The sequence below is a fragment of the Lutjanus erythropterus genome, chromosome 9, assembly GCF_056507025.1.
Source record: "Lutjanus erythropterus isolate fLutEry1 chromosome 9, fLutEry1.hap2, whole genome shotgun sequence".
Taxonomy (NCBI): Eukaryota; Metazoa; Chordata; class Actinopteri; order Lutjaniformes; family Lutjanidae; genus Lutjanus; species Lutjanus erythropterus.
Window position 1 is genome coordinate 8,521,756 of NC_139325.1, and position 24,766 is coordinate 8,546,521.

At 37.6% G+C, this 24,766-nt stretch overlaps 2 protein-coding genes across 2 annotated transcripts; both read left to right on the forward strand.

The window, feature by feature from the left end:
- Positions 1 to 1,623: 1,623 nt before the first annotated feature.
- On the forward strand, positions 1,624 to 7,617 carry LOC146321050 (uncharacterized). The gene is made up of 14 exons (XM_084725613.1): positions 1,624 to 1,763; positions 2,161 to 2,237; positions 2,383 to 2,455; positions 2,745 to 2,857; positions 2,943 to 2,968; positions 3,291 to 3,428; positions 4,023 to 4,132; positions 4,217 to 4,312; positions 4,403 to 4,486; positions 4,567 to 4,693; positions 4,812 to 4,917; positions 6,627 to 6,809; positions 6,907 to 6,981; positions 7,180 to 7,617. Exons 1-14 carry the CDS (start codon positions 1,736 to 1,738, stop codon positions 7,261 to 7,263), a joined length of 1,320 nt encoding a protein of 439 aa, XP_084581739.1. The 5' UTR covers positions 1,624 to 1,735; the 3' UTR covers positions 7,264 to 7,617.
- Positions 7,618 to 9,553: 1,936 nt separating this feature from the next.
- On the forward strand, positions 9,554 to 21,529 carry sqlea (squalene epoxidase a). Its single transcript, XM_084726036.1, has 11 exons — positions 9,554 to 10,035; positions 11,606 to 11,858; positions 12,531 to 12,708; positions 14,367 to 14,463; positions 14,599 to 14,712; positions 16,214 to 16,385; positions 16,888 to 16,983; positions 18,271 to 18,413; positions 18,685 to 18,781; positions 18,958 to 19,045; positions 20,321 to 21,529. The coding sequence occupies exons 1-11, from the start codon at positions 9,757 to 9,759 to the stop codon at positions 20,511 to 20,513; spliced, it is 1,710 nt and encodes a 569-aa protein (XP_084582162.1). The 5' UTR covers positions 9,554 to 9,756; the 3' UTR covers positions 20,514 to 21,529.
- Positions 21,530 to 24,766: the final 3,237 nt, after the last annotated feature.

Below are 24,766 nucleotides of genomic sequence, written 5' to 3' on the forward strand. Positions count from 1 at the left end.
AGATTAAACAGGACAATAAAAATAGCAATGCAGATACAGTCTTTAAAATTTGAATACAATAAAGAGTCAAATTTAATTTAATAAAAGGCAATGACAAACAGAAACTGAGAACCTAAAACTGAATGCTCCAGTTTTGAAGTTTAATTTTAATTTGTGCTGATTGTACATTATAATATGGAATATATTCTTATTATTATTATTCAAGACTGTTAAAATATTCAAAACATTTCTTGAAAATTCTGGATGAAAATCTGAAATATGGCCGTATATTGTGGACGGTATTTTGATGCAATATACTTTTCAAATACAATATATTGCAAATAGTACATGTAATATTTTCATACCTTATAAGTATTATGAAAATATGCTTAGAAGACTACACATTAAATAATTATGTATGTACAATATGAATGAATTGAAGTGTATCCCTCTCAGTATGCCACACAGGGATATTGAAGTGTCAAAAGCGATATTAAGATTGTTTGGCAAAATAATTGAAAACATAATTCATTCATTATCTAAATATGTTTTTTATTTCCCAGAGGCAGAGGGGAAAAATGTTTTAGGAACCTGCTGTATTTAAATCCAGCACAGTGTATGCAAGAGTAAAACACTTGTTTCATTACATCAGCTAATTTATTTAATCAGAATGATGAGGCCAGTCTAATGCACTTTTCAATTCATGTGCAAATAAATGACATATTTTGGGATGTTTGTCAAACCTCAGTTTAAGTTGGTGCAGCAGTTAGCACTGTTACCTCCCAATAATAACTGTCAAATAATACATCTAAATGGTGGAATGTCTAATTAAGAATATGTTATTAAAAATGTCCTCAGCTTTCAGCCATATGTATAGATGATTTCAGCTTTATTTAATGTATGTGTATATAAACATTTAGTGTTTTGGATATTGGTGAGGCATTGATAGAATGCATGTAATTGAATACATGCAGTGGTGGAAAGAGAACTGAAAATATGTACTCAAGTACAAGTACTGTTACACTGCTAAAATATTACTCAATTACAAGTAAAAAGTACTGGTGCGAGAAAAATACTTTACAAAGTACAAAGTATTTGTCTCAAACACTACTCTGAGTATTAGCTACTCTATCTTTATTAAATGAGGTGCAGTTACTGCCATGACTATTGATTAAATATTGATTCATACATTTTGAATTGGTTAAATTCTTAAGGATGATTAATCATTAACATCAACACAAACACAAACAAACGCAAACTGCAGCGCTTTGTCTTGTTTCCCGTCTGTGTCCTGACTCATTTGTGATCAGATCACCTGATTGGCTACAAGTTTAGATATTAATTCAAGTTGTACTCAGATTACATAGTTTAATATATACTACAGTACAAGTAAAAGTAGTAACTTGAAAATCTACTCATAAAAGTACAAGTACCCGAAAAACTACTTAATTACAGTAATCTGAGTTTTTGTAATTAGTTACTTCCACCCCTGAATACATGTAATACATTTACATATATGATCATAGTATGCCACAGGTTTTTGCATGAGATGACTGATTTTTTCAACAAAAACTCAAAATACAAACTAAAGCAAATACAACAACTCGTCTGTGACGAGGAGAGAGTTTAGTTTCACAGGGATTAAGTGACACCTTGTGGACAAACAGGGAAGTGCGCTCTTTGTTCTGGAGGAAGGACGTGGACAAAGTTGCAGCCTGCAGGAGGAACCGTACAAGTTGTGATCTTGTTGTGAGAAATGGCAGCGCAGGAGGAGTTCTTCACCGGTAATTCAGATCAGATCAGATCAGATTTCAGTGCGCAAATATGCTGTTTACACTGTCTGTGGTGTGTGTGTGTGTGTGTGTGTGTGTGTGTGTCTGTTGTGGACATGAAGTGTTCGCTGTGCAGCGAGTCACAACGAAGGCCTCGTGTTGCACAGTTCTGCAAAAGTGCAATAAACATTATTTAGATTTGTTTGTCCAAACACGTCTGTTTGTGTAGCAGGTGACACTGGGACGTACAGTAGGTTGTGTGCAATAAATGGTGTCATAAAGCTGTTTTGCACAGTGTGAAACAGCTGTCTAACAATCCGTTGTCGTTACTTTAAAGTTTGTTTAGACTTTTACTGAACATGTTGCACATTTTGTTTCAAGGAAGTTTTTATTTCACTGAAATGCACAGGTATTTCCAAAATCCCATATGTACCCAGTGCTGGAGCTGGAGATGTCATGTGCTTCAAATACTATAATGCAGAGGAGGTAGGCGTGGCACACACACACACACACACACACACACACACACACACACACACACACACACCCCTTGTCATGTGTATGCCATGATTGAATGCAGAGGTAGTGTTATGCGAGGCTGCTGGTCTGAGGTCAGTGTTCCTGTGTGCAGGTGTTGATGGGGAGGAAGATGGAGGACTGGCTCAGGTTCTCCGTCTGCTACTGGCACTCCTTCTGTGGAACCGGTACTTGAACACCTGACCCAACACTGAGGATCAGCCTCCACACAAAATGAATATACAGCATCATTTTCATGGGGTGGCACTGAGACAGAGAGACACAGAGTGGCAGAAATATATAGTGACTTAATTTCAAACAATCACATGTATCAATATTTGCTTGGAAAAGTGACATAAATATATTAAATAATATGATTTTTCTCAAAAACATCTTAGTGTGGCACATCAATAAAGCTTTGAATAGAAATATCTAAAGGTGGCAAATCAATTAGTTTGAATTGATTGTGTTCGTTAGGCGCTGATCCCTTTGGGTTTCCGACCCTCCATCGTCCCTGGAATGAAGGAACTCCGATGGAATCAGCCAAGAAGCGGCTGCGGGCTGCTTTTGAGTTTTTCACCAAACTGGGTGTGAGGGAATGAATCACTTCAGTTTTACAGTGAAACTTTAAGTGACACTGTGTGTTTGGTTAGTGACCTCTGCTTGTTTTCACAGGTGAAGTATTACACCTTCCATGACAGGTAACTGACCTGTTTTTGTCCGATGGATTTCAGTTAGGGCTGGCCAATGTAACTGAAAAATGTATTTTGAATGAATGTTTCATTTCAGTTGATATACATATTGATTATTGATAATGTTTTTTATTAAATCAAGGAGAAAAGGGTTGAATTTAATCACCTTACTATAAAGATTGTCTTAATTGAATGATCTATCTAGTAGGAGCCTCCTGTGGAATTTGCCACAATAAATACATTTAAATGTATTTAAAATAAATTAAATCTAAAGTATTTGATGTTTCTTGTGTGTTCTGGTACTGAGAGCCGTGTCCTCTGTTTTCTGCAGGGATATGGCTCCTGAGGGCTCCACCCTGGAGGAGTCCAACAGGAATCTGGATGAAATAACAGACCTGGCTCTCCAGCTGCAGAGCCAGACTGGGATCAAGGTGCTGTGGGTCACCTGCAACCTCTTCGCCCACCAAAGGTCAGTATTTTATTTCAGAAGCTCACAGTTGAAGCAAGGAAAGAGGTTCTTGCTCATTTAGGCTGTAAAAATAATTATAAAGCATGATGCTTAAAGTCACATTTTCAGGGTTCCTACACCTTTACCAAAGTCAAATTCAAGTTCTTTTCAAGTATTTTCAAGCTTTTCTAGCACCTTACAGCTGTGGTAAATAACATATTTAAATACAGAATGATCATTTCACCTCTTCATAACATTAAATCAGATTTTATTGTACTTTTATCAACCGAAATTATGTTTTGTGACAGAATTCTATTATTATTCTAGATGGGTAACAAGTTAATTCATATTGGGGTTAAAAGAAGCCAACAAATGTGTGCAAATACACTTTACTTTTCTTTCTCAATTTTTCCCTCATTTATTTTTTTTTATTTACCCTTTTTTCGTATTTTAAAACTAATTTAAGTTTTCATATCTAATAAATGGTTCAATCAGACAAAGGGAAAAAAAGGTTGGGAACCACTGATTTAGAAAAACCAACACAGAAGCCTTTTGTCAGGATTGTGTTCTTTTGTTTATGGAAAAAGTTGTGATCCACACTGATGTGACTGACAGGTACATGAACGGTGCAGCCACCAACCCTGACTGTCACGTTCTGGCTTACGCTGGCGCTCAGGTGAAGAAGGGGCTGGACATTGCCAAGAAGCTGGGTGCAGAAAACTTTGGTAATGACTTGATAGTGTCTAAAATATCCCTAAGCTTCTTTAATGCAGCAGTGCTGAGCCCTCATTGTGTCGTTGTGTCCTCAGTGTTCTGGGGAGGGAGGGAAGGTTTCCTCTCCATCCATAATACTGACGTTGCTGCTGAACTGAAGCACATGGCAAACTTCTTCAAAATGGCTGTCAGTAAGTGAAGTATGCACTTTAATATAGGATTAAATGCTTTGGTCAGGATGTGTCACACCTTCAGTTTCATGTCCACGTATTTTTCCCCAGAGTACAAAGAGAAGATCGGATTGAAGTGTCAGTTTCTTATTGAACCCAAGCCGAAAGAGCCCTGCAAACACCAGTATGACTATGGTAAGGTTTCTCAAATGTCAACTAAACAAATGTCTTCTGGTTTTAATTATGCATTTTTAACAGCATGTTTTCTTTCATAGATGCTATGAGTGTTATAGGATTCCTGAAGCATTACAGTCTGGAGAGTCACTTCAAGTTGAACATCGAGCCCAACCACACCACCCTGGCAGGACACTCATACGAACATGATATTGTCATGGCCTCTGCGTGAGCCGGCTTAACTGTTACCAGACATTTCAACTTCACATCTGTGTGAATACTCTTGCAAAATGTTGCTGCGTCACGCTATGCTGACAGTTTTATATTCTTACTTTCTGGTGGACAGGCTTGGCATGCTGGGTTCAGTTGATTCAAACACTGGCTCTCCTGACCTGGGGTGGGACACAGACCAGTTCCCCATGGATATCAAGAACACCACCTTGGTCATGAAGGTAAGCTCTTTAATTTTTATTTAGAATAGGAGTTTATTGGAATCAGACAATGTCCAAAGCAGATAAAAGATAAAATAGCTTTAACATTGCCTATGTACCTAACAAGTCTTAATAAGACTAGTCATTTGGTTAAAGGTGTAATATGTAAGAACACCTGTTGAATTCATACTCCAAACCAATAGGGTTAGCTAGTTAGCTCAATTAACCGTGCAGCTAGCGGCCCACATCACTGGGGAGGTGCTAGCTACTGCTAGAGCAGGAGCTTTGGACCAGCATGCTGAGGATATTTTCAGGCCCTGGGTGGGGTGGGGGAGCCCAGCAGGTAATGCTGGCAGGGAGCAGCACTGGCATGGGCATCAGAACTGGAGCCAGACAAGTGGACAACAGAACCGAACTTCAGAATGGCCCTACAGTGAACAGAGCTGGACTGAGACTGAACACAGCCGCTGAGACCGACGGAGGCCAGTTTGACGACGGGGAATACAGTACTGAGGTGGTTTCCAGCAGTTCCAGTCAGGGCTCTGACTCTCGGGATGAGGAAAAATGGCGGGTCCAGGCAGGGACAGGAGAGGCATGAAGCAGGAGAGAGGAGCAAGTAGGAAGTCGGGCATTAGTCAGTGCTCCCTTCCAGAGGCCTGGGTGTGGGTTACAGCGTGGGCAACCCTGTGGTGCCAGTAGTCAAACTTGGCAAGAAAACCACCTCAGTGTTGTTGGACTTGGGGAAGGCTAGACACTACAGTGACTCACTATCGCTTCTTGAAGTACAGAATGATATTTTGAGACTGGACAGGCAGAAGCTAACTAGTTAGCATGCTAAATTCAGTAACTCTGCAGCACAGTCCACAGATGTTTTTGACACATTTTTGTCAGAACTGTTCTTCATATTCTATTCTATTGATAATTTCAGTTAGTTTTAAACTAAAATTCTTACACATTGTACTTTTAAAGCAGTATTAATTATTTTTTGGCCACTTGAGGGCAGCAGATCAAGCTATAAATGCAATGTTATTATCAACTATAACACTTGCCTATTTTTGCATCCAGCAGGCACAGAATCACACAGATTAACATCAGCATTAATTTGTAGTTACATTTTTGGCTTCACGGCAAATTACTCTTGTTTAGCTCTGTTTTGGTCCCCACCAGCTCATAAGAAAATTATGTGACTCTTTAGACACTAAATGCGCTGCAGTGCTCACCAGCTAGCCCATTACTTTGTCTTTCTGTTGTGTAATGCTGGGTGTGTAGAGGACAGTTGCTTTAAGAGAAAGTTTTTGCTGAAAACAGCTGCCAACTGTGGCAGTAAACCAGGTTAATGAGGAGGCTGCTGGCTGGAAATAAAACCAAAAGTAATTAACCTAAAAATAAAAATAGAAAACGTCAAAGAGGCTGTTAAGCTCTATTGAGACAAACTGCTAGATCTATGATCATTCCTGGTGTGTTCATCATTAGATGTAATCCCTTTCACATTACTCAATTATTTGATCTATTGTTAATATTAAACTAGTAGTGCAGCTTTAATATTCATATAAAGGCATCTTTCACATTCCTGACTTATAAATAATCACACAGATTAAAATGTTGTGTAAAAATCTGTTAGAGGGATTTAGCAATACATGCTTTGGCTCACTCTACTGATAGTACAGCATCAACTGTACAAGATGAGAGCAGCCTTCTGTAGCTGTTCTTTGGTGTCTGATCTCCTGCAGACCATCATAGAACAAGGTGGCCTGCAGCCTGGAGGCCTGAACTTTGACGCCAAGGTGCGCAGAGAGTCCACAGACCTGGAGGACCTGTTTATCGCTCACATCGGAGCCATGGACGCCTTCGCAAGAGGACTCCGAAACGCCGTCCGTATTATTGAGGACGGACTCCTCGCCGGTATGGTGAAGGTAACTGAAATTCACTGTTAAATAAACTGAATTTCCAGGCACAGTATTATTAGGAGACATGTTCAGTTTCTGACTGGTTGTCTGTGATTTTAAATAGAAGAGATACTCCAGCTTCAGTGAAGGCATTGGACAGAAAGTGGAGGATGGTTCTGCCAGCTTAGAGGACATGGAGGTAAGACTAGCGCAGCCATTTTTATTCAACTACAGATACTTGTACATAACCATGTCCATTGTTGAATAGTTAAACTACTTCTCTTTGAGAAGAACCAGCACAATTCTGCACACTGATTTTTGGCCAATCAGTGGTGTATTTGCTCCTCAGATCTATCTGTGTGGTCTTAAATATATACTCTGTGCTTTCTTTCCTCAGGCCTTCATCAAGCAGAACGGTGAGCCAAAAGTGACATCAGGGAAGCAAGAAAAGTATGAATCCATCTTTAATCATTACATATAATATAGCAGTATTGCTCTCCTGTGTCTGGATGACCCTTGACCCTGGCTAAAGGCTGTTCTGTTTTACTGCTGGTGTTCAAACATCAGTGAGCACGTTACGTATAGTGTCAGAAAAAGTAGAGCACTTTATGTGAAGAATTTCACTTCTAAAAAAGTACAAATACAGATACTGAACACTGAAAAGTAGAGACTAACTGACTAATTCAGCAGAAACTTGTGAAAATGTGTGTGTCAGTTTCTATTTGTAATGATATTGACATCTTATCTGGCATTTGATGAAACACACTGACAGGTGATACTCATGGTAACTGTGGAATAATGTTCACTGTGTAATAAAATACATTTTCACAATGGAGTGATCATGTTTATCTGACAATTTATACAATCCAGTCTTAGCTATTGAATGATTGAACATAATTAAACATAATTTTTTTGATACTTTCTTGCTATAGAGCACAATATTTCTTATTAAGCGGCATAGTTTCTGACATCTAACAATGTTTATATATTTCGCTGTAATAGACAAAATAAAAACGATACAGAAAGAAATGCTGTAACCTACATAATTTACACATCTGAAAATGAAAATGAAGTGCAGATATGTACATTGTACGTAAATATAAACTGTTCTTTATATAGTATACACAAATTTGAAGCATGTTGAGCATTTAAGTCCCATTCATCTCTCACCCCATACAGTATATAAAAGATTAGTTTGTCCCTGGAAGATGCTGGAAGGCAGGTTTTGTATATAGAGAAAAATAAATGAAAATGAATAAATAAATTAAAGAAGGGAGGTTTAGAAAATTATGAACTTCTACAGATAATTATATTGACAGATCCACAAGAAATAAGTCTTTAGTTTGAATACAAACTATTTCAAGTTGGCAGAGCAAAGGACTTGTTTCAGGACTATTATGTCATTCCTTTATCTGCCCATGTCTAATGATATACCCCTCTATATGTGTTATTTAATTGTGTTATTAATTGTTATTGAATTGTCATTCCTCCTTCCTTTTCCAACTTATTCAGAGCTACAGTTTGCATAACTGCAACTCTTAGGATCCTGTATGTGTATGTATGGTCTAAAGTTAGTTCAGGTGGTGTTAAAACTAAAATAATAATTTTGTTTTCACTGAAATATTGCCATAATTAAGGTTATAACTGTTTACAAGAAGGTTTTCAGTTCTGGGCAGAACAAGTAACCAAGTGAGTTAAATTCTTTTCACCACAGCTTCTTCAACAGTCTGATTTTAGCTAGATTGAGTTTGTATTTTTGCGGTGATAAATAATCAAAATAATCCTAACTTTCCTGGAAAACCCCCTCCACTTTATGAAGTTTGTATATCCAGGGACCTTTTGACAGAGCCTGTTGACTTTTCCAAACAAAATCTTTATTTCATCATCAGACATTGGTAAGAGCTCTCACTCTGCGCCTTTTTCTGTGTAGCTTACAATGAATGTCTCCAGGGTGATTCACATGTAGTATTATGTAAACATGGATAGCTGTGGAATTATTTCCTCATTTACAAACACTGTAGATTTATTGATTTATTCGGACTACAGACCCCCAATTTGAGAGTATTTTGCCATAAGGAGTCCCTTCAGAGTATTTTTTAAAATTACTTTTAGTTTGACTATGATTTTCATAAGTAGGACTACTATGAATCACAATAGAAAAAAAAACAATATTTCTTCCTTTGTTGTTCAAACTTCCAAAAAAAAAAACAAAAGATAAAAGTTAATATGCTGTATTCTCTCAAGAAACACTGTTGGTTCCTGGACCCCAGTTGAAAACCATTGTACAAGACACAAACCGATAACACAATCTGTATTTTTGTGATGTGTTTTGTATAGATAGTGAGATTTATATACAACTTTAGAGAGCATTGTGACATTTTGATGTCGAGATGGAGCAGGAGAGCAGCTATGATAAACTGAAGGCTGGTGCAGGTTTTTACAGCACGGAGTGATGTCTCCTGTCACACATGGACCATCTCTGCAGCAGGTCCCCCTTCTCTCTCTGTACTGTCAAAGAAACGAAACACGCACCTTTTCCACTGACATCACATCATACTACCGTCCTGCTAGCCGACCGTCCAATCAGCGGCCGGAGGGAGGCCCGGTGCCGGCTCAGCTGTCCAATCGGCGGATAGCGTGAGCTCTGCTCACCGTCACGTCACTCCTGATTGGCGGGTTGAGCTGTGGAGGAGGCGGGAGGTGAAAACAACGAATCCGAAGTAGTGCGTGTTTCTCATTATCATAAAATATTCAGCAGCATCTTTCGGGACAGTGTGAGGACCAGTTATCACCAGATAATAACCTAACAATTTGTTTTTGGTGGGCTGACTTGGTTTGGGAGCACATGAGAAATATTTTAAAACAAAAAGAGTAATTTTTTTCTATCATTTTTTTTGTCAGCCTATAAAACTCTTTATCATCTCATTAGTGCTTTTATCTTCAAATTAGTATTTTTTTTCTTTAATCCACAAAGATGTGGACTTTCCTGGGAATAGCGAGCTTCACATATCTTTATAAAAAGTTTGACTCAGTGTTGACTCTGGCTCCCAGAGAGCTGCTGATGGCCGCAGTCTTGTTCCTCACTGCCGGGCTGCTGCTCTCATATGTCAGGTACTTCAGCGGTCACAAGCTCACAGTGTCTCAGCTGTTCCAGTTACCGCGGAGCCTTTTGTCTTTTCTACCTTTTATCAATAACTTCATCCCCCAAACTTCAACACAGAGCAGCGAGAAAGCGGAGAACAACTGCAAAAAGGTAAGAACATCTGAATACATGTCAGGTTTATTCTGTGAACAAAGACAAAGGCGGATAAACTGTGCATCTTTTTCTGTTTAATTCAAGTAATTTGTTGTATATTTATTTCTGTTTTTATTTTGTGAGCTTAATCTCTGGAAAACTCATGGCTTCTTATTCTCAAGTTTTATCTATGAACTAGGTAGAGCCAGACAGATCGGTTGTTTGATATTTGCCAATGCCGATTTTTTTTTTTTTTTTTTTTTTTTTTTTTGCAGATTTTAATATTTTATAAGGTATATAAGTTATTTTTTCTCATTCTGTGTTTTTTCTTTATTTTTTAAAATTATTTTTCTACATTATAGATTATCAATGGAAATCAGAACAAAACATCAAAACATGAAATATGGGATTTTCTGGAAAATAATGGCAAAATATGTTTTATATTTGTATTTTTTTGGATTACAGATTGCAAGTGCAGAAGACAGTGTTATAGTCTGATTTTATCACTCTTTAATATTAGCCACCTTTTGCTTTGATGACAATTTTGAACAGTTTGTATAATCTGAACTGATTCTCATGTATGTATGAGATGGATGTATGTATGTATGTATGTCATATATACATATATATATATATATATATATATATATATATATATATATATGTATATATATATATATATATATATATATATGTATATATATGTATATATATATATATATATATATATGTATGTATATAAGGAAATATTATATTTCCACGTGTTTTTTCCTTTCAAATATTTACATAGTTAATCAAAAAATTCTGGTAAAAGTAAACTGCTTCGGTGACCTGATGTAATTTTTGACAATTAAGTTGATTATACTGCAAAATACCCTGCCTCCATTACATATCTTTGTCACAGGTGTTTGATAAGTACAATTGAGGGATATTGAGAAATTTTTATTTCCTAATATTATTATTGGCATTGGCCCCAAAACCCCACTATCGGTTGAGCTCTATTATGAACTACAGACAAATGAAATTTAGATTTTTTTTCCCCCCAGCATTTGCTGGTTTCATCTTAAATGTGAAGATTTGCTGCTTTTTGTTGTTATTTATGATATTCAATGAAAATAAGTTGCAACTTATGATGACTTTCATCAAGGATTGATTTGTCAATCATCTTTGCAATTAATAGATGTCCTCATGTCTTTTGTCCAAAAACCAAAGACATTCAGTTTACTGTTATAAAAAACAGAAACTCCACATTTAAGAGGGTGAAATCAGAGATTTTTCTTATATTTTTTCTCAAAAATTTAATAGTTCACAACTGATTGTTTAATCAACTAAGAGCTGCAGTTCTACATAGATATAAAACTTTGAACATATTTCTTTGGGCTCATAAATTGTGCTGAACTTCTTTCACAATTTTTTTGACATTTTATAGGCTAAATGATCAATCATTAATTGATTAATCAATGAAAAAAGTCATTAGTTCAGCCCTATTTGATAAAAAATGTACATTATCCAGTGTTTGCCGTACAGTCCAGTTCAGGGTGGACTTTACTCTGTGTGTAATGAGACCCCTCCACTCTCTTGTTTCCAGAGCCGCAGGAAAAGAGTGGATATAAAGTCCTCTGTCTCACAGAGCGCCTCTTCCAGTGGCCCCTCAGAAACCCCAGAGCCAGATGTGGTGATAGTCGGGGCCGGGGTCCTGGGCTCGGCCATGGCAGCCGTCCTGGCCCGGGATGGGAGGAGGGTGACGGTGGTGGAGCGGGACCTGAAGGAGCCTGACAGGATCGTGGGGGAGCTGCTGCAGCCTGGAGGATACAGAGCACTCAAAGAGCTGGGACTGGAAGGTCAGTGACAGAAACCACACTCTGAAAATACTCTCTGAAGAGAGACCTTTTACGTAATTGTTTTAGCTGAGAGGTTAAAGACCCTGAAAACCTATTTTCTCAATCAGCTTCTCACTATGAGCGATGAACAGGAACACAGCACTTTCTGACAAAGTTAGAAACAGTTCTGTTTTTGTTTTGTTTTTGCTTCTCTCACTGATTGGCAGTGGGCGGGACTCAGCTGGAAAAGGTGATGGTGCATGTTTCCATGCACCAATCAGACTTAGCGACATCTGACTCAGAATCAGGTGACAGTCTGTTTGGCTGTTTGCTCACGTTGCCACTGGCTGTAGTTCCTCTCTGACCCACACACACTACAGACTAAAAGTTTATTAGTATTAAACTTTAAATTTTTGGGGGGGATCCTAAGTGATTGCTGCTCCATCAGCTCTACATATGAAATGTTTTTGAAATATTTGCAATTTTATATTTTCATTGAGCACATTGCACTATGTCATCATTTTAAACTAAATCTTGCAGTTCCACAGTAACTTTTAACAATCTGTCTTCATGCATTAGATCCCATGTACAGTAGCTGTGAGTGCAGCAGCAGACTGAGTGAATAATGAATGAATGCTGTGCTGTAAGTGAAACTGGAACCTGTTGTGTGTGTGTGTGTGTGTTTGGCCTCAGGTTCAGTGGAGGGTCTGGACGCCCATCTGGTCAACGGTTATGTGATCCATGACATGGAGAGCAGCACAGAGGTGGAGATCCCCTACCCCCAGGATGAGGACAGCATCCAGTGTGGACGCGCTTTCCATCACGGTCGATTCATCATGGGCCTGAGGAGAGCCGCTCTGGCCGAGCCAAAGTGAGCAAAGTCATCATAAAAAATCTGTCCATATGCCAACTGACCAACTGATCTGGTGGCTCGTCTTTTTTTCTCTTTTTTTATACTCAGGCTGACATTTTTTAGTGAACCAAGAAAGTAAATAGCCTAAACAAATATTAATAATAATTAGAAATAATAAAACCATCATTAAAATCCCAATTAATTAAATGGAGGCATATTACATGTAAGTTACACAGCTGGTATGCAAAAGAAGCTTTACATTATCTGTTCATATCTTTCATACTAACTCATCAAGTTCACATCTGTTTTCAAAAAAATTGTAGGATTGTTTTGCCTGAAAGTTTCAGGTTTTCCTTTGATAGTAAAAGTTGATACTTCAAGGGAAGACATCACAGAAACAGTCAAACAGTAAGCCCTTATCAGCAGTCAGTGCTGCTCTGCCTCATATCTTTTATTCACATGTTCACGCTAATATATTCTGCCCTACAAAGCCAAACTACATGACTAGTCTGCCAACAAAAACAATCTTAACTCAATATGCCTGTACTGTATTTTTCTGGAGCTTTCAACTGCATCTTTAAAGGAATAGTTCACCCAAAAATGTAAATTCAGTCATCATTTACTCACCTTCATGCTGATTGAAGGTCGGGTTTAGTTTTTTAGTCCACAAAACAAAACACTACTGGAGTTTCACAGGAAAACAGTGTTCCCAAGCACTATAAGTGAGTGGTGACCAGTTTTTAAATGAAAAAAACTTAAAATGCCTCCATACTGCTCGTCTGGTGTTATCCAAGTCTCCTAAAGCCCCAACATGCAAAGTTGACCAGAAAAATCATATTTACATCATGTTTTTAGCCTGAATCTTCACTGTAGATCCTTAGTTTGGAGCCACGTTCACATACACACCATCTGAACTGGGTATATGTGGTGTGACGGTGTGCAAACAGTATGTCTGGACTTTAGAAGACTATGGACACAGTTTATGGTTTCTTTCCAGTTGCTTTTTATGTTAAAAAACTCGTCACCTCTCAAGTATTGTTTAGGAGATTCTGCAACACTGTTTTCCTGTGAAACTCCAGCTGTGCTTGCAGACTAACAAAATAATCAATCAATCAATCAATCGGTGTGAGTGTGAGTAGATAATGACTGAATTTTCATTTCTGGGTGAACTATCCCTTTAATCATCATGTGGAAAAGACTAGTACCTAATGTTTTTGGTCAAATTAATCGCTATTTCCAAGTTTAATAATGAACTGTCATGTTTTACATGACTAGTGAAACTAGTATTAGGTTTGCTTATGTGCACTTTTGTTCTCAAAGCTTTGCATAAATTAATGTTCTTTTCCTTTAAGTTCAAATTCAGATTAATCATACGTATGTTAAAATGAGGCTCATGTGTAAGAGTAAAAGTAAAGTAACAAGTGTGTACAGATTATTGGACAGTGGATTTCAGGTAGAGGAGTATTTACACAGTTATTACTGGTTGGTTAAATGTAATACTGTATTTTAAAAGATTATGGAACTTATTAATGCAAAGGCAAGCAATCAAAATCTAGTATTTTGGCAGGTCAAACTGACCTGAAAATGTATTTTGCTTCAATTGTTTCTGCTTTCCATGTTACCTATATAATTGTATATGGAGGTGATGTCTCTAACTGTGTAATTGCGCCCCCCAGTGTCACATTCATAGAAGGCACGGTGACCAGTCTGCAGGAGGAGGACGGCCGTGTAACTGGACTCCAGTACAAGGACAAAGAAAGTGGAGACATCAAGGTGAGAAGAGGAAACTCTGCTGTATCTGTACAACTTTATTTTCCACTTTCAAACTTTCTCTTGTGTCACGGAGAGAAGTACTGTGTGTAGCGCAGAGGGTGTGTGATGATGACTGTGTGAATGTGTGTCCTGCAGGAAATCTACGCTTCGCTCACTGTGGTGGCTGATGGCTGTTTCTCCAAATTCAGAAAGAGTCTGGTGTCTGGGAAAGCTCACACCTCCTCTCACTTTGTTGGATGCCTCATGAAGGTAAATATACTTTACCACCTGCTGCTGTTTCTATTATTACCCTGCTCTGAATACATTCAACTGATTTTTTATTTTTGAGTCATCTGCTGACTATTTTCACTATTAATCAATAAATCATTGAGCCTATAAAATGTCAAAAAGTTGTTAAAAATGCCCATCACAGAATCCCAAAGTGACGTCTTCAACTTCAAAAGCCCAAAACTCAAAGACTCTTAATTTATTGTCATAAACGACAAAGAAAAACAGCAAATACACACATATAAAAAAGACAGAACCAGCAAATGTTTGACATTTTGAATTGAAAAAAAGAAACAATTAGACTAATCAATTATCAAAGTAGTTGGCAACTAGGTCTGCGCAATATATTGATCTTATATTGATGTCTTGGAGAGCATTACATCATGATATGATGTAAGTTTAGTCTTTTCTGAACTTACCAGACAGTTATAGCTGTTCAATTGTTTGCCTTCACCCCTTAAGTCATTATATACATGTTACTGATGATTATTTATCAAAACTTGTGTTCATATTTTGTTGAAGTCCAATTTACACAATATTGTCACAATATGAAATATGGATGTTTGTCAGAAATACTGTGTGATATTTGATTTGGTCGCCCAGCCCAGTGGTGTGTTAGAAGAGAAAATGTGTATGTTAATGTAAATTCTGATATATTCTGAACACTAATCACTTTTAATTGTCCCAATGGTGAAACAATTAGTCCATCAATTTATCGGTTGATTGAAAGAAAATTGTCAGCAATTACTTTGATAACTGGCTCATTGTTTCAGTCAGAAATACCAAACATTGTCTAGTATCAGCTTCTCAAATGTGAATATTTCAAAAATATCCAGTTTTTCTTTGTCATGTATGAGAGTAAACTGAAAATCCTCTGGTCTTGGCAAGTTTTAACAGGCATTTGTTACTATTTTCAGACACGTTATATATAAAATTATTCATCAGTTAAAGGAGAAATATGTGATAAATCTAGTGTACTAAATCATAAAATGACCATTTTTACATGTCATTAGAGGTTAATGAAACATTCTGAGTTGAAATATTGGCTCCTCTGACAGCAATGCTACAGACAGCATGTTCTCCTGTGAAATTTCCACTCTAGCACAGAATGTCTGTTTTGGTTTGTTTCACATTTATTCAAGTTAAAATTAATGCTGAATATTCACCGAATAAAGAAGCATCTGTGTACGAGTCGTAAGAAATCATTAATAATTTTCTAAAAGGAGTAGATGATCATAACTCGCAAATTGAGAAAAATGTTAATGGAGTTTGGGAGGCAGTGAGAGAGGCGGTCCATGATACTGATATTTTATTTTGAAGGCTGCATTATATTCCAAATCAGGGTGTAGTGGTAAATACAGAGGTGGGTAAACTGTGGGTAGACTATGTCCCTGTCTACAAACTCATTGAGGACAACAGTGGATCAGGGTTATTTATGTTATTATTATCTTCATTTGTGACTCATCGCTGTGCTTCTCTCCAGGACTGTCCCCAGTTTAAAGCCAACCATGCTGAGCTGGTGCTGGCCAACCCGTGCCCGGTGCTTATTTACCAGATCTCCTCCTCACACACCAGAGTCCTGGTGGACATCAGGGGGGAGATGCCTCGCAACCTGTCTGAGTACATGGCTGAGAAGATCTACCCACAGCTGCCAGGTAAAAGACGGATGAGAGGTCCATTTTAAAAAATGTCTCTGAGGTTTTATTCCTCTAATTATCGCTAATGAGAAATGACCTCTGGCCTGAGGTAGAGCCCATGCGGAGTGATAAATGATCAAAGTTTTCTGAAAGTCATCCAGGACTCTTTCATGCCGCCAGACGTGATGGTAGGTTAGGAATAAATCCAGACTGCTGCCTGTGCTGTTGTGTGTACGGCCAAAGGAAGCTACAGCTGAAGGATTTGACATTCATGGAGCGCTCTGCTATTCAGCTGAAATATCAAAGGCTCAGTATCAAAGCACCAGCTCGGGTAACCTTGACAGAGGTCCAGCTGAAACGGCGGAGTCAGTCACACTGATACATTGATAAATGTACATTCAGACACCAAAAGAAAAGGCTTTTTCTTGTGCATGTGCCCAGCGTGCACCTTTGGGTTTTCATGCACTGAGCCAGCTGAGTGATGGACCGCCTGTGCTCTCTCTTTCTCTCCTTCCTTCAGAGCATTTAAAGGAGTCTTTCATGGTGGCGCTGCAGAACGATCGACTCAGGTCCATGCCTGCCAGCTTCCTCCCTCCCTCCCCTGTCAACAAACCAGGTACTGAAGTGTTATTGACTGCCGTGTTGTCAGAGCTGGCTGGAGGGAATCTACTGAACTGATTTCGGCCTGTGTACTGTCGGTGCATGTCTTGGAAAGAACGTAGTGCTTCACTTTGGGCATTGCTGTGAGACAAAACAAATTGAAGAGCTTTCCTGGTTGTTAACTAATTTGCAATTAGTCTCCCTTTTTAGTTAAATAAAAAAAAAAAGTGAGTTCATGCTCTTTCCAAGGTTTTTAGATCATTTGTTAATACATTGATTTATAAATTCATAGAACTTACATTTGACAGAATAATCATTCTGGCAAATACTCTTATTAGTTTTGTTGCTGAGAGTTAGATGAGAAAATCAATATAACTCTCATATTTGTGTGGTAAATATGAAGTTACAGACAGCAGCTAGTTAGCTTAGCATAAAGACTAAAACAGCTAGCTTGACTTGTACCAAAGGTGTTTTATTTGTTTAACCAAAAAAAAAAAAAATAAAAGTTGTAGTTTTTACTACAAATGCTGTCAAATTAAATGTGCTAATTGTTCAAATGTGCTAGCTGTAACATTTCCTTTTTTTGTTAAGTAAGTGAACTTTGAAGTTGCTGGGACACTGATTTTAATTACCTAACAAAGCTAACAAGGCTAGCAGGGATACACCCTTTTTCCAGCCTTTGTACTCAGCTAATTGCGCTTTTTTTTTGCCTCTGAAAACAGAGCTGGGTCGTCACACCCGAGCTGACCCTGTTCCAGTGCAACAAGTCAAGCAGCCATAGTTTACTTTTACCTTTTGGAAATCAGACTTCAGGAGGCGTTCAAATTTAAATTTCCAACAGGGAAATCGGAGCGCTGCTGACAGTAGCTTCATATGTAGAGCACAGACTTTAGAGTGGTATCAAATTTCTCATTTAACTCTTGGCAAGAAACTGAATAAGTGAATTCCCCCAAAATGTTGAACTGATCATTAAAATGATCATAAAAATAAGACTTTATCATATTTTGTCTGTGTGTGTGTGTGTGTGTGTGTGTGTGTGTGTGCTGTGTGTGGTGCTGGATTAGAGCTGTAACACTAGTGAGCTTTGTTAGTCTAATAAGTGATGACAAACTTAAACATTTCCGTTTTAACTGTCAGAACATCTGAAATGAAAGCAAAGAGAGACAGTCATCTTCCACATGTCACCCTGTTCACTGTGTTTAACTGGAAGATTACAAAGTGCTGAGGGAAAAAAAAAAACAACACAACAACTGCCTGGTCATGTATTTTGGATGCGATACAAACAGCAGTCTGTCGTTCGCAGGCGTCCTTCTCCTGGGCGACGCTTACAACATGAGGCACCCTCTGACGGGAGGAGGGATGAGCGTCGCTCTCAACGACGTCCGCATCTGGAGGAGCCTGCTCAAGAACATCCCGGATCTGTACGACGACGGCGCCATGCTGCAGGTGAACGCAGGGACCAGACCTGAAACCATTTTTCATGCCAACAATTGATAGACCTCCACATTAAAACTGAGATTAAAAATGTATGAAACCTGAAGAAATAAGGCCTGTGTGAGTGCCTGCAGCGAGGTTCATTGACTACAGGAGCTATATTTGGAGCCTCTACTGCATCACGTTGGCTCTGTCCTATTATTCCCTCTGCTGTGGGTGAGAGACTGCAGACCAGTGTGCGATATTACACTCCGCTTTTTTTTTTTTCTCTTCTTCTCAATAGGCAAAGAAAAAATTCCACTGGGAACGCAAGTCATCACATTCTTTCGTGGTGAATGTGTTGGCCCAGGCCCTGTATGAGCTGTTTGCAGCCACCAACGGTGAGTCTCTGCCCGCCTCTGCATCTAAATAACACATGGAAAACAATGCCAGGGGATCAGACGTGATTATTATTTTGCACTGAATGAGTACAAAAGTCAAAATCTGCAATCATTTCAAACAGTACTTATGGTTACTGATTCTCATCACGGCCATGCGGCTGTTTTCTGTTAACCAGATTCTCTTCATGAGCTGAGAAAAGCCTGTTTCCAGTACTTCAAGCTTGGTGGAGAGTGTGTTGCTGGGCCCATTGGACTCCTCTCAGTGTAAGCAACAAATATTGTCCTCCAGAATAACATCAAACAGAGAGAATTTCTCTAATATATGACATGATTGAAAGCTTGAGTTAATGGAATAGTTTGACATTTTGGGAAATGCACTTGCTTGCTTTTTTTACATAGAGCTCGATGAGAAAATTGATGCCACTCTCGCCTGTAGCTGAAGTGTCTGCGCGAGTCACTTGACTTGGACTCGACTCAGTCTTAACCTTTACCTTTACTTGACTTTAGCTTTTGGCTTGAAAAAACTTGATCCCCTCCCCCGAGCTCAAATATTAAAAAAAGTGTTTAAGACTTTAAGTGCAAACACTTGGGGCTTACTTGTGACTTGCAAAACAATGATTTGGTCTGTAGTCTAAATATGAAACTACAGCCGGTTAGCTTATCTTAGCAAGGAAGTAGCTAGCTTGGCTGTATCCAAAATTCTGCCTCCCTGCGCCTCTGAAGCTCGCCAAGACATAGTCCAGCATGTAAAACCACAGGTTAAAAAAGAAGACGTTACCTGTTGATTACTGAGCTTCAGAGCTGCTGGTCGACAGATTTTCTTACCTTCAGACAGAACCAGGCCAGCTGTTTCCTGCTGCTTTCAGTCTTTATGCAGAGCTAAAGCTAGCATAAAGCAAAATCTCACTAATTATCATGTTATATTGCTTTTGTTAACTCTGTATAAAAACTGAAGTGTAAAAATTAAGAGTTGTTTTATGGGGGATCATATTGCTGCCACGCCAGAAAAGGAAAAACAGGTCAGTATCACGTTATAACATGAAAAGTTTACTGTTATAACAAAATATTTTTCATGTTATTAAGTTGTACAACATACAGACTTATCACATCATAACAAGAATCTTTTCTTGTTATAACAAAATACTATTTATCTTGTTACAATGTGAAATGTTTCATGTTATAATGTAACTTATAATGTAATAATTTAAATATAAATAAAAGTTACCATGTGATAACATGAACAGTTTCATGTTACAATAAGATAAATAGTATTTTGTTATTACAAGAAAGTTTCTTGTTATAACATTAACCCAACATTATAAGCTTGTAATTCATAATAATGTTAAAATATGTTGTTATAATTTGAAAAATATCATGTTGGACTGAGCGGCGATATTGAACTGTTTTCCCTTCTCATTTCACTCTTGGCAAGAAAGCCAAAATATCAAACTATTCCTTTAAATACACCATTTAAAAAACATAGACTCACAATTTTAGTAGAATTAATGGCATCATTGGATTGGATTTTTTTTTTACCAGGCTGACACCCAAACCCATGACCCTCATCGGACACTTCTTTGCCGTGGCGCTGTACGCCATCTACTTCAACTTCAAGGCCGAGTCGTGGAGCACCAAACCCCGGGCTTTATTCAAGAGCGGAGCCATCCTGTACCGAGCCTGCACCATCATGTTTCCTCTCATCTACTCTGAACTCAAGTACCTGGTGTACTGAGGAGCATCTGGACACACAAAGACCAAACTCAAAAGAACTGCAAAAAGTTATTTGTCAGTAGTTTCTGTGTCTGCTGAAAAAGGCAATGTTGCCACCTTAAATCATGATTCTACTACTGAGGCTTTTCCACAATAAGCCCATGCCTTATTGAACATGTCATTGTCTTAATGTCCTACTTAATGCCTTGTTATAATTTGGACACATTATGCAACAAAGCCTTGGTGTAGCCCTTTTTGTGCTCACCCACTCAGTCTGGCCTGTATGCTGGAGGATTACATGCGGTGTATTAACTCACACCCTGAATTACACTGAATATTCAACACTGTGGAATTATTCCTGCCAAACAGAGCTGCTATGTAGAACATGGCATCTGAATTTTATAATAATAATAATGATTTTGCAATAGAGCCACTTTTGTGCTGTTTATTTTCCTGTTGAGCTACTTTGAGCTGTATTTAATATAGGATGTAATTTAAATCTAAGGCACTGATGATGGGATGTCTGATATATTGTTGTATTTCATGCAGAAATTCCAGGACAATTTCAGTCTGATTTTGTTGAGGGAAAAGGTCTGCGGTACTTTATTTGTTCCAAGTCAAACACAGTCTTTCCTGCCTTCCTGTTATTGTTGCTCAAAACATTTTGCGATAAGGAACTTTTTGTGCCACATTTTGGTTTCTACTGTACAGTCTGAAACATGCTGACGGTGCAGCTGACAAAACTACCATCCAAGAGGCCCAAAGAATGATCCCAGCACTATTTTAGTCCTGCTGGATGTCAGTGAAGAGCTGACGCAGCAGGTTGCCTGGGGGAACTTTTGGTCTGACTGTCTTGGACCTGTGATAGAGTGAGCGATCGTGTCAGGAGCGAGTCAGTGGATGATGCTCAGGTGCCCCGAGCTGACACGGATGAGGACGTGACCTGTAATCCCCCGTGGCGTCCTGCGCTGTTGTGTTTACCTGTGGCTGCAGTGGGCTCGACGGGCCATTAAATAAATCATACATGACAGACAAGAACTGTTGTTTCCTCTTTGATTATATCAGATTTATTTGGATTACTTCCATGATTACGTGCTTATTTGTATTAATTAAATATCTGACGACATAAAGAGAGCACTGAATGAAAGCCTGGGACATTAAATGAGAATACCAGTGAGGAGCTGCAAATGAAGTTTTAACCCAACTGGACCGTCACTAAGAAATTCAACCATTAGATGGAGCTCACTCACAGCTGAAGGATCTGTGTTTATCATCCTGCCTGTCACAGTTTAGCTCTCAACAGACTGGATGTTACTCCTCTGTGCTTCAGCACTCAAAGTGAGGAGAAATGTACTGGAACATGATGAATTGTTGAGATTGTGAGACTTTTAAGAATTAGGCTTCTGCTGCAGCTTTTTATATCTGGGTTGGTTTTAATAAAGCTCAGCAGGAACACTGCTGCTGAAGAGGTTCTAGTTTTTCAACTATAATATAATAAAACTATAATATAATATACTATCATATAATAAAAGTAGCAGTTGGACAGTGATCAGTTCATGTGCTTAATACTAATTCAAGGAGATTACATAACTTGCTGAGTAAAATAATAATTAAAAATAAAATAAATGCAGGCTTGTGGAGTAACAGATTACATGTAACAGGATTACTTCATCTGAACACGAAAAGGTATCTACTTCATTACAGTTGCAGATAAAAAAAAAAGACATTAAGTGGAGGATAAATGAAGATTATTAGTAGGATTATAGTTCTAAAATAAAGAATGATATACTACCATGCACGGTGCACACACAGATGTCAATTTATTATCATCACTTGTAGTGGAAAAAATGCTTCACTGGGTGGATTTTTTGTCTTTAAATCAATCAGTCAATAAATCAATCAATCAATCAACTGTGCAAAACAAAGGAAGGAACAGCTGGACAAACTAATAACCTAACAACAAACATAGAACACTTAAAGCTGAAACTCTTTGATTTCAGCTCCTAAAATCTGAATATTTACTGAAAATCTTTGAGTTGTGGACAAAAAGGACATTTGAGGACGTCATCTTGGACTTTGGGGTAACTGATTAATATTTTTCTGACCTTTTATGGACCAAATAACTATTTGATTAATGGAGAAAATGGTCGACAGATTAATTGATAATGAAAATAATCAAAGACTTGAAAAACACACATTTGAGCCTACTTTTCAAGTGATGAGATTATGACAGGATTAATTAACCGATTAATTGTTTTTAGTCATTTCTTAATAAAGAAAAACTGATTTCAGCTTCTTAAATGTGAATATTTTCTGGTTTCTTTACTCCTCTATGACAATTAACTGAATATTTTTAAGTTGTGGACAAAACAAGATATTTGAGGACGTCATCTTGGGCTGTGATCAACTTTTTTCAGTTACAGCCCTAAAATCACTATATTAGGCTAAACAATTTCTCTACATTTTGTTTTGAGGTAATCCAAAAGTAACAGGAAGTTATCAACTTACATTACTTTAAATGTTCTTATACTATTAGGCAATTAGTAACTGTATAAGAATAGATTTTTAAAGTAACCTTCCCAACCCTGTTTAATGTCGAAAGTCAGGAGAAATATACTGGAACACGATGAACTGCTGAGATTGCAGCTGAGTTTTCAGAATTAGTTTGGCATTAAGACTTCTGCTGCAGCTCATTATATCTGGGTTAGTGTTAATAAAGCACAGCAGGAACACTGCTGCTGAAGACGTTCTACTTTTTCAACTGTAATATAATAAAAGTAGCAGTTGGCCAGCAATTAGTTCCTGTGTTTAATACTAATTTAAGGATATAAAATAACTTGCTGGGTAAAATAATTAAAAACAAAATATACTGCCTGTGACATCAGGTGTTATTACACATCGCAGAGGCCTCATTTCTTATTCTTATCATTTAGAATCGCCCTTTAAATCATTTCAGTGCTGTAGCTGCAGCAACACATCTGCTTTCTCAGTCACACAAAGACTTCCAGTGACCATGGAGGTCATGTGACAGACAGGCTGCGTTCATGTTTTTCCGTTATGTGATTGGAGACCGTTCAGAGATGTGGAATCCTGTTTTCAACAAAGATACAGGCCTTTGGCTGTCTGACTCATGACTCTAAACTTCAAAGCTTGGTCAGACACAAAGTAGTCGAGCTCCACTGTGATGACTGAGACCATCATTCTCTACTGGAGCCGGAGAAACTGGAAGTATGAGAGACTTTATGATGTGTAATTACAGTATTAGTATGACATTATGGCTGTTTTTCCCATTATATCAAGATATTTTCACATTATTACCATACACAAACTTAACACGCTATTTGTTAAAACAATATATTATCTATCCTCTTATGATCTTTTTGCTCTAACCTGATAACTTATTGTTATGACATAAACAGTTATAACGTGATAACTTAGCTGGGTTCAAATGTTAATAGATTTTCTACATATATGTTATATTATTACAAAATAATTTAATCATGTTATAACATAAAACATTTTATGTGTTATAAAATAAATGATCATGTTATAAAAAGAAACATATTTACTATATTCAAACAAGCAACATAACTTTGTATGTTGTAATAACATTAAAATATCTTGTTATAACAATAAATTTAGCACATTTTAATGTGACTCTGACCCTTTTATCATTTTCCGCTGTGACAGTAAGATGTAGTTATAAATAACAGAACTTTAAAACTGAAATGCAAAATGACATTTTAAATTTTACTTCTTATATGCCGATCATAGTTGCTTTATTGTAATAACTGCCACAACATTGCCAAATCATTAAGAAAATATTAAGAATCATAAAAGCATGAAGAATATATTATCCTTTCAGGTTGTATCTGACAATTAATTAGTTTCTTGTTTAGACGCTGCCAGTCTGGATTTCATAATTGTATGTTTAATTCAAAGACAGCTGCTCAGTTAAATAATTTAAGACATGTACGCATTGTATTACTTAATTAAATGAAATCCAACCTACAGATCTTCAGCAGGAGTTTGATTGGACAGACCCCTGCCAATTCTGAACAGTTCAATTATTGACTGGAAAATGTATCAATGTCTTTATGTAAGTTTTATGATGCAACATGTGATTAAACAATTTCTAATGGCTTTTTCAAAATATATCAGTTTATTTCAATTTAAAGGGAAAATTTCACTTTCATTTGGATGTCAGTGTTGATGGTAAATGTACTCAAATGAAGTAATAAATTCCTCACTGAGTGCTATTCCTCAGGAAAGCTG

What these genes read in the sequence shown, in the direction of transcription:
- sqlea (XM_084726036.1), top strand. Translation starts at nt 9,757, where the DNA reads ATGTGGACTTTCCTGGGAATAGCGAGCTTCACATATCTTTATAAAAAG. An exon ending in CAAAGAGCTGGGACTGGAAG is followed by an intron (nt 11,859 to 12,530) that starts GTCAGTGACAGA and finishes GTTTGGCCTCAG; the next exon opens with GTTCAGTGGAGGGTCTGGAC. An exon ending in GCCGCTCTGGCCGAGCCAAA is followed by an intron (nt 12,709 to 14,366) that starts GTGAGCAAAGTC and finishes TGCGCCCCCCAG; the next exon opens with TGTCACATTCATAGAAGGCA.
- LOC146321050 (XM_084725613.1), top strand. Translation starts at nt 1,736, where the DNA reads ATGGCAGCGCAGGAGGAGTTCTTCACCG. An exon ending in CAAACACCAGTATGACTATG is followed by an intron (nt 4,487 to 4,566) that starts GTAAGGTTTCTC and finishes TTTCTTTCATAG; the next exon opens with ATGCTATGAGTGTTATAGGA. An exon ending in TCCTCGCCGGTATGGTGAAG is followed by an intron (nt 6,810 to 6,906) that starts GTAACTGAAATT and finishes GATTTTAAATAG; the next exon opens with AAGAGATACTCCAGCTTCAG.